Source organism: Ursus arctos, unplaced genomic scaffold, assembly GCF_023065955.2.
Source record: "Ursus arctos isolate Adak ecotype North America unplaced genomic scaffold, UrsArc2.0 scaffold_14, whole genome shotgun sequence".
Taxonomy (NCBI): Eukaryota; Metazoa; Chordata; class Mammalia; order Carnivora; family Ursidae; genus Ursus; species Ursus arctos.
Window position 1 is genome coordinate 68250130 of NW_026622808.1, and position 18484 is coordinate 68268613.

An 18484-nucleotide genomic window follows, 5' to 3' on the forward strand; every position below is an offset into this window, starting at 1 on the left:
GCCCACATCCTTGCCAACATTTGTTATCTCTTATCTTTTTGATGATAGCCATTCTAACAGGTGTGAGGTGTGAGGTGATAATCTCACGTTGTGGTTTTGATTTACATTTCCCTGATGATTAGACTCCATATTTTGAAAAATTCTCATCGAAAGCCATTAGCAGCTTGGGGTGGTGGTTAGGAGCACAGGCTCTGGCCAGCGCCTCCCATCTCCTTGACCTCGGCCCCTGTGCATCTCCTTGACCTGAGTCCCAGGCCTCAGGTCGCACTAGCCCTCCTGTTCTGGGAGCGCTCCTGGCTGCTCCCGGCTGCTCCCACCTCGGGACCTTGCCCGAAACACCAAATCTTTGTGTGGTAGGCACTGAGAGGCCTCCCTGGAGCACCCTGTCTGCAGAGAACTATAATGGCACACGCTCACTCAGCACTCCCTGCGGATTATCCGCTCTGCTCAGACCCACTCCTTCCCATCCCGCCTCGACCCCGAAACTGTCGTTAGCCTGTGTCGTAGGTGAGAAACGCTGGCGCTGACCTAGGGTCACTCCCGCGGTCACGCCGTCCCTCCATCGTGTTGCTGTCAAGCCCTCTCTCTCTGTGGGAAGGCATAAGGCATCGCATAGATTTTACTGGTCTGTTTATGTGTTAGCTGCCTACCTCCCCATCTTCACCTTAATGTCGGCTCCGGGCACGCCGGGACTTTACGATTCTTGTTGCCTTGGCAGTCGGTGATCTCCCTGTTTGTGGGACTTATTTAGAGGTGGCTAATGCTGGGTGCCTGCCACGTGCCGGGCCCGGCCCAGAGGTCAGCAGAGATACACTGCGGTTCCTCCTCACCAGACACCAGAGGCAGTTTTCCCGCTGATAGAGAATTATTTCTAGTTCCGCAGACCATCTACCGAACATGGAGGTTACTCCCATGTGTTTGGTGTCCTGGTTAATTTCACAGTGGAAGCGTGCGTGCAGAAGTCCCCTGCACTCAGGCGGTCATGCTCTTAGGAGAGGGGTGTCAGGCAGGCCCCATTTCTCCCCAGCTGGGGAGATCCTGGACACTGCCCACCTCTATTCTGTGTTGGACGGTGGGACGGAGCCCCAGGTGGGGAACTGCAGCTTTGGCTTCACGGCCCAGCTATGCCTCTTGGGATAGCTCCAGAGGGTAAATAGCCCCAGAGGGTAAATTCTGACCTTCTTGCCACAGGTCATCGACCCGGCCGGAGGTGGCCAGTATAGAGCCACTGGGCGCGGACAAAGCACAGTGCTCCCAGAAGGCAGTGGTGCAGGCCCGCCTGTCCCAGCCTGCCCGCCTGACCAGCATCATCTTCGCCGAGGACATCAGTAAGAGCTTTGAGGGCCCTGTGGGAATCCCTGGTGGGGGCAGGAGACGGGAGACACCCCACTGAGACCTCGGCCACCAGCCCGCCAGTGAGCGAGGCAGTGCTCTCTCTCCTGTTGGGTCAGAGGATGCTCAGGCAGGACCCGCCCGGCCCCTCCCCCCATCACCGTGTCCTGTTTTCCCCCTCGGGGAGGCTGCCTTTCATTTCTAAATTATTGTTACCCAAGGAACTCCTCAATGGGTATCGAATCAAAATGAAAAAAAGGTTTGCAACACCTTTTACTGCCCATGTTTAATTTAACATATCATGGTTGTAAACTGCTTAGAAGACAATAATGTCATTTTCTGTCATGCTTCCTGCCATGTAACATAATACGAAGTTTTCATTTTTATGGGGTTATTTTTAATGGCTGAATACCATTCCTCACAGGGGGTTGTCCTGTAAGGGTCCCCTTCTGTTGGACATTTAGATTATATAGAAAAATAAATATATTTGTACAGAGAACAATTTTGGGTTCTTTTAAGTTATTTTCTACCAAGGATAGATTCCTAGTTTTACATATGAGTAGTTTATTTTTTTTTTAATCTTATTTATTTATTTGACAGAGATAGAGACAGCCAGTGAGAGAGGGAACACAAGCAGGGGGAGTGGGAGAGGAAGAAGCAGGCTCCCAGGGGAACAGGGAGCCTGACACGGGGCTCGATCCCAGGACCCTGGGATCACGCCCTGAGCCGAAGGCAGATGCTTAACGACTGAGCCACCCAGGCGCCCCTACATATGAGTAGTTTTAAGGCTTTTGATGTAGTGCTTTCTAAGAAGGTACCAGGAATGGTGCACGAGAGCTTTTCTACGGTGCCTAGAGAATGGGCAGGATGCTTTTGTGTCACCTGCTGTTATTTTTACACTGGAGAATTCCCTGGGTAATGCCATTTCTGTATCTTACTTATGGAGGTAATAAAAACGTCTGTGTGCTTCCTCACCCAGCCCTTTCATTCTCTAGTACGGCCGATAGTCTTATGTAAAGACACCAGTGTAAGCCAGCAAACTGCGGGTGCAATCCCTAATTTCAGCGTAGGGACAAGCATTCAGAACAGTATTATCTTTCTGGATGCTACCTCCTCATAGTGTATCCTGCCCGGTCTTCTAACTTAATGGCCACACCCCAAACAAAACCAGAATTTCTCTGAGGAGTTTTCTCGCACACTGCTTTAAGGGACTGAGCCACCCAGGCGTCCCTCGCATGCAGCTTTAAATGCTGGTGCCTACGTGGCCAGAGTGCAAGAGGGGCAGTGAAAATGCCTCTGAGCCCTTACTCCGCACAGGTGTGTGCTAACTTTCAGAAGGCCCGTGTGCCGGTCAGCGGCTTGGACGCTGAGGGTCAGTGTGGTTCTCCCTGCTGCATTTCATGGTGGTGGTTTTGTTCGTTGCTCTCACCTTTGCCAAAGTGCGAGAGCACCTGACCCAAGAGACCCCAGCGGTCGGGGGGCGGTCGGGGCACCGTCTTGCGTGCTGACCCCTCCATTCCTGTCCCTCCAGCCACAGGCCAGGTCCTGCGCTGTGATGCCATCGTCGACCTCATCCATGGCATTCAGATTGTCTCCACTACCCGCGAACTCTACCTGGAGGACTCGCCCCTGGAGCTGAAGATCCAGGCTCTGGACTCAGAAGGTGAGGCTGTGCCCCTGGCAGTCTGCTTCTCTGTCCCCTCACGTCCAGCCCTGCTGTTCCCCAAAGGAGGACGGCTCCAGCCAGGTTGGCTGAGTTGGTGCTGGACCCGTCTGAGGGGCCCCCAGGCCCTCGGAGGGCTGCACTCCTTGGCCTCTGCGGCAGGGCCCATGAGATGAGAGGTTTGGCAGTCCCCGGAGGCCGATGCCGTGCCTGTGCCCAGGACCGTGCTGGGTAACGTGCATCTTTGGGAAGCTGACATCCGGTGTCTTGGAAGCAGTGGGAAGCTGGGAGAGGCTCACTGGGTCACCACGCTGGAAACAGTGGGAGTGTTCTCCTTGCCCGGCTTTGAGGGCTGGGGTTGGCTTCCTGGTCCAGACTGTGGGGCGCACACGTGCGCACGTGCCAGTTCACATCTCTGCTGGCCCGAGCACCATCATTCACTTTACCTCACTGGAGTCCAGTACTGGATTGTTCTGGGGTTCTTAGAAGATCTCTTCTTGGGCTGTCTTGGCTGCAGCCTGACCTCTTGGGAAGCTGAGCAAAGGGAAATTTGTAGGTTAAATTCCCGTCGGAGAAAGTAACTCAGGCAACAGATGTCTTTCCGACGAGGGATCTCCCAAAACTTAAGCCCGGTCCTTGGTTCACCTTGTCTTTGAAATCTTCCCTGACCACTGCAGCTCCCTCTGCTTAAAAATAAAATTCTCTAGATTAGAATTTCCCAGCCTAGGTAGTACCCACACTTGGGGCTGGGTGATTATTTGTGGTAGGGGCTGTCTGGTGCATTGTAGGGTGCAACATCCCTGGCCTTCGCCCACGAGAGGTAGTAGAATTCCCCAAGTTTGTTTTTTTTAAGATTTTGTTTATTTATTTGACAGAGACAGAGAGCACAAGTAGGCAGAGCAGCAGGCAGAGGGAGAAGCAGGCTCCCCGCTGAGCAGGGAGCCCGATGTGGGGCTCGATCCCAGGACCCGGGGATCATGACCTGAGCCAAAGACAGACGCCCAGCCGACTGAGCCCCCCAGGCACCCCAGAACTCCCCAAGTTTTGCTGAGCAAAAGTATCTCCAGCCATTGCCAAGTGTCCCCTGAGGACAACATCGCTGTTCTAAAGCATTAGTCGGGTTCCTCCTTCCCGTCTCTTCCTTTACCAGATAAGCTGCCTTACCTCTCTGGACTGTTTTCTGGTCTATGAAATTGAGATTGTGGTGCTCATGCGGGGTTGCAAGGATTTGGTGAGAAGTGTGTACAGGGCTTAGCGCCGGGCAGCGCGGAGCGGGGCTCAGTGAGCCAGGTGGCATCTGAGTAGCTGTGCCTGCTGGTCGTCCTGCCAGGTGCTGGGAAGGAAGGGCTGGCTTCTGCCCCAGCGGCTCAGGCTGTAGGGGGGCCCACATGCATCTCAGTAGCTGCTGCTTGTCAGCAAATCAGATGTAAGGCGACCCGGGGAAGATTGGATGTTGGGTGTGGGGGACAGAAGTCAGGACGGTTTCTTAGGGACATGTTTGACCAGGCCATGAAGAGCATGGTGTTTGCCCACTTCAGAAGCCCATTTGATTCTGGAGAAGACTACACTCACAGCAGGGCGGCAGGGTGGGGCAGGCAGGATATAAAGGGTCTTATGTGTCCCACATGGGACTTGCACTTGCTCTTACAGCAGAGGGAGCTGGGGAAGGGGTTCGTGCCGTGAGATGATGGGAGCCCCTCTGCAGGGCTCTGCGGGGATGACTCATTGACCGTGGGAACAGATGACCAAGCTGGACGCCACACCGGGGCCAGGCACTCCTTTGAGCTCCTTGCATGCTCTAACCTCATTCACGTCCAGATCATGAGACAGAGGCACAGAGTGTGAACACACACACGTGCGTGCAGGGGGATGACATGTAGTTAGTATGTAGCGGAACCAGAGTCTGAGCTCCAGCCTCGTCCCTGACTCCACTCCCCTGGCCCAGGCTCAGCAGACTTCTCCTGTGAAGGGCCAGGGAGTACATGCTTTAGACTGCTGGCCAGACCGTCTCTGCTACAGCTACTCAGCCCTCCCACTGTCGCTCTAAAGCAGTCCTACAGGATGCATCGTGGCTGTGTTCTAATAAAACTTTATTGACCACCTGCTCTTGACCACTCTGTTTTATTTCCTGTCTTAAGTTACTTAAAAAAAAAAAAAAAAAGATTTGTATACCTTGAAATTCATCCATTTAAAGTATACAGTTCGATGGTTTTTAATATGTTCACCAAGTTGTACAGCTATCACCACTAGCTAATTTTAGAACATTTTCATCACTATGGAAAAGGAACCCAGTACCCCTGAGCAGTGACTTCCCGTTCTTTCCTCTCTCCAGCGCCTGGCAGCCACTACGTTTGGTGTATATAGATTTGTCTATTGTGGACATTTTCTATAAATAGAATCATACAATGTATGGTCTTTGAGCCTTTCTTTCACTTGGCGTGTTTTCAAGGTGCATTCCTGTCATACCGAGTATTTCCGTCCTTTTTATGGCCAAGTGCCACCCCGTGGTATGGCTGGGGCACATTTGTTTATGCAGTCATCTGTTGATGGACTTTGAGGTCGCTTCCACCTTTTGACTGTTGTGAATAATGCTGCTGTGAATATTCACGTGCAATCTTCGTGTGGACGTGGTTTTTCATTTCTCTAGCTTGTATACCCAGGAGTGGAATTGCTGGGTTGCAGAGTAACTCTGTGTTTTCCCAGAAGTAATGGCAAAGACAGCAGCCCAGTTTTCTGGAGCTTTTGCTGAGCGCTGCTTCATTTGGCTTCTGAGATCTCACGGGGGGAAGGGTGGGGGCAGGACCTGGGGCCTGCCTGACTCTAAATGCCTTGCCCTTTGCACTGTAGAAAGAGCTTTTCTAGACCCCAGATGTTCTTATTTGGGTTGCTGGCCAGACAGGGAATATAGATGAAGACTAGGGGGCCGGGGGCAGGAAGCAATAGGGCATGGTGGGGAGTGTGGCAAATCCGAGACCATGGTCCCTTCTAGCAAGGCTAAGCCAGCCACCAGTCCCCAGAGGGACTAGGGTCCAGGAGGTCGGCTCTGTAGACTTTTCAAGAGAACTTAGAAGCTGGATTTATATGTTGCATTTCTTCATTTGAAACGATGGGAAATAACTCAAAAAATGTAAAAGCAGCATTGCCTAGGTAAAAGGAAAGCCGCAGCTCCTCAGAGATCAGACCTCAGAGCCACCGGTTTCCATCTCCCACTGTAGCGCGGGACGCGGAACCAGACCTTGTACTTAGACCAGAGTGTTAGGACCCACTCTGAGTCCTGTCTCCAAAATCATTGTCCGGTCCCCGGTTGGGCTCACTTGTCCTGACATCCTGTCAGAAGGCTCACAGACAGCAAGCCGGACTGCAGAGCTATGGCCAGCTTGGGTGGCCTGCCCACTCCTTCACGCTGGCAGCCTGGGAGTCTTGGCATCCAGGCGAAGAGACAAGATGCTGCCCTTCATCCCCAGCTTCTTTCCCTGAAGAGGGAGAGTAAGAAGGAACGAATGACTCAGGTCTTGGGAGCGCACCTAAACTGTAAAGTCCTTACAGACCTGAGGGGTGGTGGTGTTACACGCTGCACGGAGCCTGTTAGGAGCCGTCAGAGGCTGGAGGTACCGTGGGAAGAATCCAAGTGCTTACCTGAGGCAGGTTTGAGTTCGCATCCCGGGAGAGCCCCTCATGGTCTGATCCTTTAGGTCTCAGTTTCCCTTTCCTGAAATGGAGGCATAACACCTGCTTTGCAGAGGGGTGCCGCTGAGTACCTTTTTCCCTCCCTCCTGGCCCCAGGCGTGAACTCTGATGCATTTCTGCTCCCCCTGCCCTCCATCTGCTCTTGCAGGGAACACGTTCAGCACCCTGGCTGGGCTGGTCTTTGACTGGACGATCATGAAGGACACGGAGGCCAACGGGTTCTCAGACTCCCACAACGCCCTGCGGTAAGAGGCGCCTCACCTTTGCAGGAAAGCAGGAAGGGGGCTGTCGGTTGGCTCCATGCAGGCTGGGGGCTTTTATCATCATCACCACCACCAGCAAGGAGCCCAGGGCAGTTCCCGGGATGCTGGCCAGCATTCCCCGTGACTGAGGAAGGAAGAGCATTTCGGCTCCCACAGCTGTGAGGGAACCTTGCTGCTTCTGCAGCCCCCTGGGGTGCGCTCTGTGGGACGTTGTCGAGGAGGCTGGCATGCCCAGCTGTGGAAGAGAAACCTTGCTCCAGATAATGGAAGCTGGTACAGGGTTCTGGGAAGTGTTGCACGTGGCCTCAGAGGGCAGCACTCCAACCTGGGGTGAGTTAAAGGGGAGACAGGTTGTGGCTAGGAAGGCATTCCAGCAGTGACAGCCCTCACGGGTGCAAGAGGCTGTGTTAGGAGATGGGCTTGTTAGGCATCTTGACTCCCTCAATCCTCCCAATAGCCATATGGGCTCTGTACCACCATTTTTGCCATTTTTCAGACATAGAAACAAAGGTTTAAGCCACTTGTCAGGTTGGTAAGTGGAGGAGCTAGAATTTGAACTCAGATCTATATAACTCTTCACTATCCAATATGGTGGCCACTAACCCAACCCAACCCTGGCTATTTAAATTTAAATGGGAGAAAACGAAAACTCCAGTTGCTTGGATGTACTGGCTCTGTTTCACGTGCTTGTTAGCTCTGTGACTAGTGGTTACTACACATTGCACCGAGCAAATGTGAAGCAGGAGGTCCCGTTGGCCAGTGCTGGTGCAGACGCAAGGACTGGGCTCATATCCCCTGCTATCCTGCATTGCCTCAGGCCTTATTAAATAAAATTTTAAAGTCTCTTTTAAGGGAAGAGGGTCTAATTTTCTTTAATATTCCCTTATAATCTTTATAAAATTTTATTTTAATTTCAGTATAATTAACACACAATGTTATGTTTGTTTCAGGTGTACAATATAATGATTCAGCACTTCCATACATCCCCCAGTGCTCCTCACGACAGGTGCCCTCCTTAATCCCCACCACCTATTTCACCCATCCCTCCACTTACCTCCCCTCTGGTAACCACAAGTTCTCTATAGTTAAGAGTCTCTTTCTTGGGTTGTCTCTCTTTCTCTTTTCTTTTTCCTTTCCTTGTTTATTTTGTTTCTTAAATTCCACTTATGAGTAACATCATGTGGTGTTTGTCTTCCGCTGACTGATTTATTTCACTTAGCTTTATGCTCTCTAGCTCCAGAGGAAGACTTAATTTAAAAAACAAATTTTTTCGAAGATTTTATTTATGTATTTGACAGAGAGCGAGCACAAGCAGGGGGAGCGGCAGCAGAGGGAGAGGGAGAGGCAGGCTCCCCGCTGAGCAGGGAGCCCGATGCGGGACTCATCCCAGGACCCTGGGATCATGACCTGAGCCGGAGTCGGACGCTCAACTGAGTGGGCCACCCAAGTGCCCCTTTAAAAATTTTTGCAGCTGTTTTCAGCTTACAGAAAAGTTGCAAATAGAGTACAAAATGTGGTGTCCCTGAACCATTTGAGAGCCGACCTGATGTCCCTAGTTATTTTAATGTGCATTTACTACCATTAAGGGCATTTTCTGGCATTTCCGCAACGTCATCAGTGTGAGTGAGGAGAGGAACACTGATGCCTACAGTCATCAGACCTCATTCACTCCTTGCCAGTCTGTCCCAGCTATAGCCTCCGTATGAGGCAAGAAACCCAGCCAGAGTCACCTGCGGTCTGTTGTCCTGTCCCTGTCAGCCTAGGACAGTTCTTTGGACTTTCTTTGGGACCGTGATACTTGTGAAGATTAGAGTCCAGTGATTTTGTGGACTGTCCCTCATTTCGGGATTATCTGCTGCTCCCTCCTGACGAGACTCAGAGCTTTGCGTCTTTGGCAGGGGGACCATGGAGGTGAGCTGCCGCACTCTCCTGACTGCCTCTTACTGTGATTTTGTGGGTCTATCACGGGTGACGTTCACTGTCATCACTTGGGTTGGGTGGTGTCTGCCCAGGTGCCCCACCGTGAAGTCACTGTCTTACCACCTTGCAGGTAATAAGTATTTTGTGGGCAGTTAAGAATCTGGTCTTTCATTTACACCTTGAAAAGTCCAGCTCGGGGCTTCAGGAAGCATCACGGCTTAGCCCGTGCCTGTCCCCGTGGCAGACATCCTCACGCCCTGACACTGCAAGCTGGGTTGCCCTTTTGGGTCAGAGCTCTTTGGGGGGAATGGGACCCTCAGCGTTTGTCTTCTGAATGAGCTCTGGAATTTCTGGTGTCTCGCGAAGCCAGGAACCTGGGCCGTACAGTCAAAGAGACCTGGATTCCCGGCCTGGCCTGGTCGCTTTCTGCCTGCCGTCTGGATTCCCGGCCTGGCCTGGTCGCTTTCTGCCTGCCGTCTCCATCAAGGAACACGGGCATCAGGGCGTCCGCACCTTCCTCTGTCGGAGGGAGGGGTTATCGCGGCTGCCCGTGAGGGTGGCTGTGCGGGTCAGCACGGTATTCGGAGCCCCTCTCTGGGCCTGACACACGCTAGGTGTTCAGGGAACGCTGGTTCCCTGCCGCAGGCCGTGCAGCCGGCGTGTTCCTGAGCTCCAGGCCCTCTGTACGGGAGCTGAATGCTAAGCGGAATCGAAGGCACTAAGGCAGGTTGCAACCAGAGTGTCCTGGGTCTTCATTAAAATCAGGACGTGACACCTGGTAAAACCAGACAAGGAAATCAGTCACCGCGTGCTACAGCAGCCGGCAGATCTTGGGGAGAGTGGAAGCGTGTCCGGTGCGCTGCTCTCGTTGAAGCGGAAGGCGGGCTGACCCGTAAATCACGGGCCGCAGGACGGAGACTGCTGGGAAAGGGTCCCTCAAGCCAGCCCTGCTTCCCGCCTACACTGTGGGGTCACCGCATCCCTACTGCTCTCCCGACGTGGGGCTTCTCCCCACAGCCCAACCCCAGGGACGATACAATGGATGTGATCCCCTCTTCCTGACACTGGAGGGAGGGTCACGGAGCACCGTTTCCCAGTGGCCGGAGCTGGCCCAGAGGGGTGGGCAGGATGTCGCAGGGAACCCTGGGAGCCTAGAGGGCATTGCTGGCACCACCCCGGCTGGGTGTGTGCTCTCAGGCCTGCTTCCTAGTTTCCATGGGCCTCACCTGTCACACCTGTGAGAGTGAAGCATTTTGACTAAGCAGGTGGTCCTCGTAGTTCAGGGTCTACCATAACCACCTGCAGATTATAAAGGCACAGCGCCAGACTTCGTGTGGACAAAGGCCTGGGCCAGGGGCCAAGATTCTGCATTTTTCACAAGGAGGTGGGCAGTTCTGACGTAGGAAGGTTCAGGGACACATTCCTAAGCAGCACCGAGTAGCGCACCACGACTTACTTCAGCGTCCGGCCCCTCCCGGGAGGTGCCAACAGACAGTGAATCCGTCAGGGTCTTTGCTTCCACAGTCAGGTCTGATGACACATTCCTTTTCCAGAATCCTCACGTTCTTGGAGTCCACGTACATCCCTCCTTCCTACATCTCTGAGATGGAGAAGGTGGCCAAGCAGGGGGACACCATCCTGGTGTCCGGGATGAAGACCGGGAGCTCCAAGCTCAAGGCGCGTATCCAGGAGGCCGTCTACAAGGTGGGGCCCCGGGGCTCGGGGGCACGGGGCTTCCCGGGGTGGTCCACACGCGGCACACACTCAGGAGTGCTACTGTGGAAGTTCCACTGCTCATGAAATGGGCACTTTGGGGTGTGATTCCGTATTTCTGTTTGTTGAGTTTGGTGTTTGGGGGGCCACAGCTTTCGAGAGAGGTAGTTGGGGGACCAGAGTGTACCATCCCCAGAGTCACAAAGTAGTTGGTCCGTTGTCACTTTTGAGGGAGGTCCAGGAGCAGTGGGATGCTCATTAACCCGCTGGTTTTCAACAAATCCCCCCCCTCCCCCCGGCCCAGTGGACGGAGGCATCCAAGCATTCGGGGCTCTGAAAAAACTGGGGGCTTCCAGATATGTGCCACACTGTCTCTTCCTGGGCCCCACTTTGAGCCCCACTGGTGGTCCCATCTGTGGAGGGCTAAGGCTCCTCACCTCACGTCATCCCACCCCGGTCGGCCTGGCCCCACTAGCACCTGTTTCTCGTCAGCACCCGACCGCGGAGGGGGGAGGGGAGGGCAGCAGAAAGGAGAGGCCCTGGTTCTTTCCCTGTTCTTGTGGGCACACGTCTGCCCTGCCTCCTTTGAACTACAACCGTGACATCTTCTCTTCGTTTGCCTGGTCCCTGGAGCTCACGCGGGAGGGTGTGGTACTCCGTGCGCCGTTGAATTTCTAAAGTGACAGATGAGAGAACACCTCCTGATTCACTGTCTAGGGGTTTAGCCAGTAGGCCGGGGGTCCTGGAGGGTTTTAGAAGCACGGGACATGCCGTATTTCAGGGGTTCACCCTGTGGCACCCTGCAGTTACATGTTTGGAGACCGTTTGCCTCTTTGATTCTGGGCCCGAGCCCAGCCCGCCCCACCCCTGAGCTGGAACCCCCCCTTGTCCTGCCTGGTGATCCGGCCCGGCCGGCTGCCCTGCCTCGCTGGAAAGCTCCCACCGCAGAGCCCAGGGTGCTTTTGATCTTTGGGTGAGTCAAAGATGCTATGTAACTTACTAGTAAGTGAGGAAACCTGTAAGATGTTACAGCTGGGGCAAAGGAGAACCCCAAGAGTTTAGGAACAGAAGCAGGACCGGTCAGTATCCACAGGATGATAATGGACCGCACCTCCACCTGAGACAATGTATTTGCATTTCTGTGGATGAGTCATGCTCTTTGCTGAGTTTTCTCCAACTTGAAGAGTTGCCAAAAGATCAAAGGCAGGGGAAGGTGCAGGCCCCCCCAGACTTCAGTAACCCGAGGGGTGCGCTGGACTCGAGACTGGTGGTCTTTCTCCCATGTCAAGTCTCTCATGCCTTTTCCTGATGAGGAGGTCCCGGCATGGCGGTGGGGGGGGGGGGGCATCAGACAGGGGAGGGCTGAGCATTCATCAGGGACATGCGTCTCTCCCCCTTTTCAGGTTTGCCCGTGGCTTCCCAAGCTCCCTGGCCTTTGGGCTTTTGTGGGTGGAGTCCCCGAGCCCCTGGTGGCCACAGTATCCGTGGATATCACTCCTCACTCTTCTTTCTGTGTAACGGTGATGATGGTACATTGAGCTATAACGTGCATAATGTAAAGTGACTTGCTCAGTACTGTTCAGTGGCCACTGAGCGCACAGGGTTCCCCTGCGGCTTCGAGGGTCTGAAGGTGTGGGGCTCTGAGCATATTGCCTTGTTTTTTGACCCCTAACTTCTCTGTCCCCACATAAGCATCCTGAGGAGTTCAAAATTCTCTTCTCTTGCCCACACTGCTCCCCGTTCCCCAGCCCCACCTCACTTTTTCTTTTCTTTTCTTTCTTCTTCTTCTTCTTCTTCTTCTTCTTCTTCTTCTTTTCTTCTTTTCTTCTTTTCTTCTTCTTTTTTTAATAAGTAGGCTCCTTGCTGGGTGCAGAGCCCAGTGTGGGGCCCAAACTCATGACCCTGAGATCAAGACCTGAGCCGATATCAAGAGTCAGACACTTAACCGACTGCACCAGCCCAGCACCCCTCCCCCACCTCATTTTTTCTCCCCTCCTCTTTCTTCCAAGCACGTGCGCCCCGCGGAGGTCAGGCTGCTGATTCTGGAGAACATCCTTCTGAACCCAGCTTACGACATCTACCTGATGGTGGGGACCTCCATTCGCTACAAGGTGCAGAAGATCAGGCAAGGGAAGATGACAGGTGGGTCGCTGACTCAGCATGGGAGTCGCGGCAGAGGCTCCCCTTTTGATTACTGTGGTAAAATACACATCATAGAATTACCATTTTAGCCATTTTTAAGTGGGTGGTTTGGTGGCACTGAGTGTACTCACGTTGGCGCACAGCCATCCCCACCATCCATCTCTGGAACTTTTTCATCTTCCCAGAATTGAAACTCAGTTTTCATTCAGCACTAGCTCCCCGTTCGTCCTCCCCCAGCCCCTGGCAGCCACCGTCCTACTCTCCGTCTCTATGAACTTGACGTCTCTAGGGACCTCCTAGAAGAGGAATCCTGCCGTATTTATCCTTTCGTGACTGGCTTATTTCACTTAGCCGTATGCCCTCAAGGCTCGTCCATGTTGTAGCGTGTGTCAGAGCTTCCTTCCTTTTTAAGGCTGAATAATAGTCCGGTGTATGTATGTTCATATTTGTCAAATGCTTATCCATTCATCTGTCGATGGGCTTGGGGTGCCTCTGCGCCGTGGCTATTGTGACAATGCCGCTAGGGGCATGGGTGTGCAAGTATCTTTTCAAGATTCTTGAAAAGTATCTTTCAGTCCTTTTGGGTGTATATCCATCCCTTTGTTTTGACAACGTCAGAAGCTGTGAGCTTCACATTGGAGCAGGTTATGCCCTTGGTCAACCACAGACTGCTGGCCAGCCTTGGCCGGCCACTGCGCCCCCCCTTAGGGCTCAGTTTCTCCTTCAGATACCTGGCGGCCTTTCTGCCTATGCTGTGAGGGCAAAATTAATTAGCGGATGTGGATTTGTTCTGGAAATTCTAGAGTGCTCTGTGCCTGTGATGCATTGTATACGGTGAGTGTTCTTCATGCAGCCTCCAAAGAACGATTCCTATTATTATCATTTTCAAAAAAAAGCTTATGTTTCATGGCCAGAGCACAGGATGTCAAGAGTCACACATCTGTCCGAGGGCTTTGCAGGCAGGTGCCTCCCCAGGCTGGAGGGTCCCTCTGTCTGTGATGCAGGGTGTTGTGTAAGAACTGAATAGATGCTTCAGTAGCCAAGAAACTTGGGTTTTGTTCCATAGATGGCATGAAAGACACTGCCTCACCTGGGAGCAGTGGATCTGGTCAGAAGTTACCGTGGGGAAGAGCCCTCTGCCCCTCAGACCATGGAAGCTGAGAATAGGCTCCTTCTGAGTAGGAAGCAGGGCGGGGGCGCTTGGCCAGGGATCTGAGGGCTGCGCCCCAACCTGGGAGGGCAGTCGGCTTGGTTAAGGGCGGGTGATTTAATGAAGAGGTCTTGAGAGCTCACCCTGGATTAGTTCTGGTGTCATAGTCCAGAGGAATAGCACATCCCAAGGCCCCCAGAAAACTGTGTCGGGGCACATGAAAGATAGCCCAGGGCAGGAAATACGAATGTTGCCTCCCTTTCATCAATGGGGAAGCAAGGTGGAAAATTCCTCCAAAAATGAGCACACCTGTGTGATTGATGGTTCTGGTTGACGTAAGCGTGGAGTGGATTCCAGACGGAAACCTTGAGAACCGAGCCAGCAAAGGTCCACCGTGAACTAGTCATAAAAATGGAAACTCTGGTCATTTGTTTTAGACGGATTGGGCTTGTTTTTTTTTAATTGAGATATAATTCACATCACTGTCATTTTAAACAAGTTGACTAGACAGGGAAGTCAGGACTGATGGCATGACCGGGACATGAATTTCAGCTTCTATCTCATGTGGCATCCTGCTTTGGCTTAGAGAATTCTAGGTTAGAGGCCAGTTACCTGGATATTAACACGCAGAAAATTATAACCCCACGTTTATTCTTTCTCTTTTTTTTTTTTCAGTTTTCCTTCTTTAAAAATGTAATTTTTCTTCTTTTCTTCCATACCTTTATTTCCCTTCTGTCTGCCTCCCTTTATTGGGTGACTCACGTTCTTGCAAGCCCATTTATTAAGCACCTACTCAGTGCTGTGGTCTACTGGAGGCTGCGTATGCAGCCCGGATTCCTGCCCTCCTGGAGCACAGAGCCCAGCAGCCAGTTCAGTGGTTACTCTGCAAACATCTTACAGGTGGGGACAGGAGAGGGTGGAGAGGGGCCCTTGGAGCTCATCACAGGGGGATGTGTGTTTCCTGGAGGGCAGTGTTTCCAAGGGCGGTGGCCACAGGTCTCTCCCCTCAGTTCTCAGTCCTATTGGTGTTTGTACTGCTTGAAGATATGACTAGCATAGTAACCAAATTATCAGACAGAACAAAATGTGGGCAGGCCATGCTGACTGAGGGAATTGGTGTCGGAAAGAGTTTGAGCGAGTGGAACGGAAGGGACAGAAATAAAATGCACTGAGGCTGGGAGAATCACCTGAATAGGCTGGTGTCGGTGACCCAGGTGTCAGAGGGGCTTGGAACTCTGCATTCCCCTGAGCCGTGGCTGCTCAGAAATAGCTCACATGGGCTGCGTGAGCAGGGGCCGGAGCCAGAGGCGGGCAAGTGAGCTCTCCATCCTCCTGGGCTCAGATCCACCACTCTAGGAGCTCCATGGTCATCCCTGGAACCTACCTGGGGTGGGGGGGATTAGAAGCACATCCGGAGGGTCAGCCAGGGGTCAGGACGGTCACAGAGCCTGTCTCCTAGAAGCACGTGGGCCTCTCGGCTTACAGAAGGGAAGCCTCGGTGATGGCCCTTTACCCTCTGCAGATGGTAGATGGGTTGCTCTGGTGTCCCAAGAACAGCCTTCCTATTTTTACAGATAGACAGTGACCCTTAGCGTCTGCAAAGCCCTCCGCATTCAGTGCTTCTCGCAAGTAGCGAGTTCTGCATTATAAGAGGTATTTAAAGACTCAAACAAGCCCCTTATTTTCATTGTCTTAGGATTTTGTAATTACGTTGTTGTGCAAGATCTTTTGTGAATCAGTATATTCATTTCCCAAAATGGCCTATTCGTTTGGAGAACTTTAAGTAAGGGAGGAAGCTAGTGCTTCATAAAACAGCAGGAAGGGATAGTGCTTCATTGCGCAACGGCGTGATCTTATTACGGCGTGGGCCCTTGATGCGCTGCTGCCGTGTTCTGAACATATCATCCTCAAGAAGCGAAGCCCGGTGCGGCCGCGCTTCCCGCAGTTAGAGCACAAGGAGATGGGCTGTGTGTATGCTAAGGTATTCTCAGTTCCAGCGGGCACTGGAATCACCCAGAGGGCCTGTTCAAACTCAGAGCACCGGGCCCACCCCCCAGAGTTTGATTTAGCAGCTCTGGGGTGGGGCCAGTCATTTGGAGTTGGCAGGTGACACTGATGGTCCAGGGGCCACACTTCGAGAACCCTCTGCTGTAGGGCAGATTCTTGGGATCTTATTAGAACACACAGAAGACACCCTAACACAGGAAGTGGACCAGTTGCCTCCCTTTTAGAGTTCCCGTCGGAATTCTTAGGAATTCTAAGGATGTTCTAGCTGAAATTCCTCCTGGCCCTTGTCCCTGACGCCCCCTGGGGCAGGCCCTGAGCGGGGACCCAGGAGGAATGTGAGCAGGGCTGTGGTCTCTGCTCCTCCCTTCCTCTCTTTTGCTGGCGGGTGGGGATGTGGCCATGCCCACAGGCTCTGGGAGCAGGTTGCTTGGTAGGAAAGTCGGTGGACAGGACTAGGAGGGTCCAGTAAAAGTGCTCTTGCTCTCTTTGTTTCTGTTTGTTTGTTTGTTTTGTTTTTATGTCCAGGTAGCCACTGTATAGGAGGACATCGTTAGTTTTCGATGTACTGTTCGATGATTCCTCCTGCTGTCTTTGGTTTGAATCCCAGCTCTGCCACTTCCCGCTGGAGGACCCAGTGGGCTTCTTGTCTCGATTTCCAGGGCACAACCATCTTGTAGGTGTGGGCACCGGCAGGGCCCACGTCCAGGGTGGTTGTGGGATAATATGGGGTGACAGGCCCGTAAAGCAGCAGGCACAGTCCCGTCACTTCTTGATTTTGCGGTCAGAGATAGCCATGTATAAAAGCGTTCGTGGTCACTACCCATAGGGTGTGGAAGACTGACGCAGAAGAGGCGGGTTTTGTAGGGTCCCTTATTTCCTGGGGAAATTGCTTTTCTTCCCGGCCCAGATTGAGTTCTTTTCCACGTGACCCCGAGCTGGGAAACCTTGATGGATGGTCAGGATAGCAGCAGAGAACATTCTTTGCGGATCCTAGACTGAGCTCCCCAAACCCGGTGGGAGACCATGGGTTAGCGCCTTTTCGGAAACCCCCCAGACGCTGCACGGCTCCAGTGAGCCCCGCCCCAGATGCCTCGGTGCAGCGGCAGAATTCACTGAACCCCTGGATTCTGCAAGCAGCCCGCAATTGGCGTCAGAGGCTGTGCTTAATTAACAACAACAACAACAAAAAAAACAGTTTATGACAGTCACTAAAAAACTGATTGCTGCTGAAAATTCATGGGGAGTGTCAGTTTTGTCCACAGGCATGGAGAATAATGTTAAATTTTAAAGTGTTGAGAAAATTATAACACTGTATGCTAACTATACTGGAATTAAAAAAAAGTGGGGAAGAAACTAAGCAAAAAAAAAAAAAGAAAGAAAGAAAAATCAAGCAGTCATTCTGATGGCCGGGTCCAGGGATTTGGGGTGGGGCGGACGTCCTGGTTTCTAACATTGCCTGTCTTTGCTCTTGTCTCCCCCACTTTGTTGTTTTTGATTCTGGGCGGCCAGAGCTGTCAATGCCTTCTGAGCAGTATGAGCTCCAGCTTCAGAACAGCATCACGGGCCCCGAGGGAGACGCGGGCCGGCCCGTGGCCGTCTTGGACCAGGACACGTCGATGGTCACCGCCATGCAGCTGGGACAGAGCAGCGTGGTCCTGAGCCACAGGAATATCCTTTCCCCGGCCCTCCTGCAGGTGCATGCCCTGTGCAGGAGCTCGGCTGTTTAGGAGTCGTTTTTCTCCCCGAAAGCTTGGCGAGGCTAAAAATAACCCTGTTTTCCCTCAAGGTCTGAAAATCAGAAAGAGCCGAAATAGCAACACGGCTGTGCGGAATCGCTCACCTCTGTGGGTGACTCACTGGAGAGGCTCTGGATGGGGGGGGTGGCAGGAGCAGAGCCTCGCTCCTCGCCTCCGGAGCCTTCCCTGGCACGGGCAGCCTCTTCTGAGGGGCCTGGGCAAGGCTGTTTGCACACCGGCGTGTGGGTTGTCCCTGTCCCGGCCTTGTTCGTGCGGTCTCCAGCGTCCCTTGCACAGATTCTCCTCTGCTAGCGTAAGAAGCGTGGTGTGGCCTCTGATTCGGGAACATGGCTTTGTTCTGCTTGGCCTCAGGCTAGGGGGTTTCATCCTCTCGCCCATGCACGGGATGTCAGGACGGTACTCGAGCCACCCAAGCCAGGCTGAATCCCGCCAGCTGTTCGGTTTGCCTTCTCGTGTCTTGTTCCTTAAGTAAGAATGCAGGTATCCGCATGCAGGGTGCTTCCAGGTTACCCAACAGCACCGTCTATGTGGTCGAACCCGGGTACCTGGGTGAGTTCGGCCATCATGGGTTCTTTTGGATGCTATGGACAGGAGTTAAACTATAAATAAAGGCAACAGCAGCCCCCAGAAGATGCCTCACCCTGGCCAGCTCGGCCAGCTCTTGCCAGGGCTGCTCCCCAGTCCTTCCCGAACTGGTGTACAGAAACAAACAGAGGGTAGGCCAAGCTCGGGGTAGGCGGGCAGCGCCAGAGCGAGAGAAGTGTTTGGGTAGAGTCCGGAGGGCTCTGTCTGCTCCCGGTTTCTATACCAGGACTCTGTCCAGACCTGACTGTGGCTGTGGATTTTTGGA

The 18484-nt window shown here is 53.0% G+C and overlaps 1 protein-coding gene across 1 annotated transcript in view; it reads left to right on the plus strand.

The window, feature by feature from the left end:
- The window catches only part of NUP210 (nucleoporin 210), a 103098-nt gene that overhangs the window by 17617 nt on the left and 66997 nt on the right, over positions 1-18484 (plus strand). Inside the window, exons 2-8 of the mRNA XM_026501447.4 lie at positions 1192-1328; positions 2864-2995; positions 6831-6927; positions 10419-10569; positions 12588-12720; positions 17387-17545; positions 18115-18183. Coding sequence (XP_026357232.3) covers positions 1192-1328; positions 2864-2995; positions 6831-6927; positions 10419-10569; positions 12588-12720; positions 17387-17545; positions 18115-18183 — 878 coding nt within the window. The remainder of the gene's footprint in view (positions 1-1191; positions 1329-2863; positions 2996-6830; positions 6928-10418; positions 10570-12587; positions 12721-17386; positions 17546-18114; positions 18184-18484) is intronic.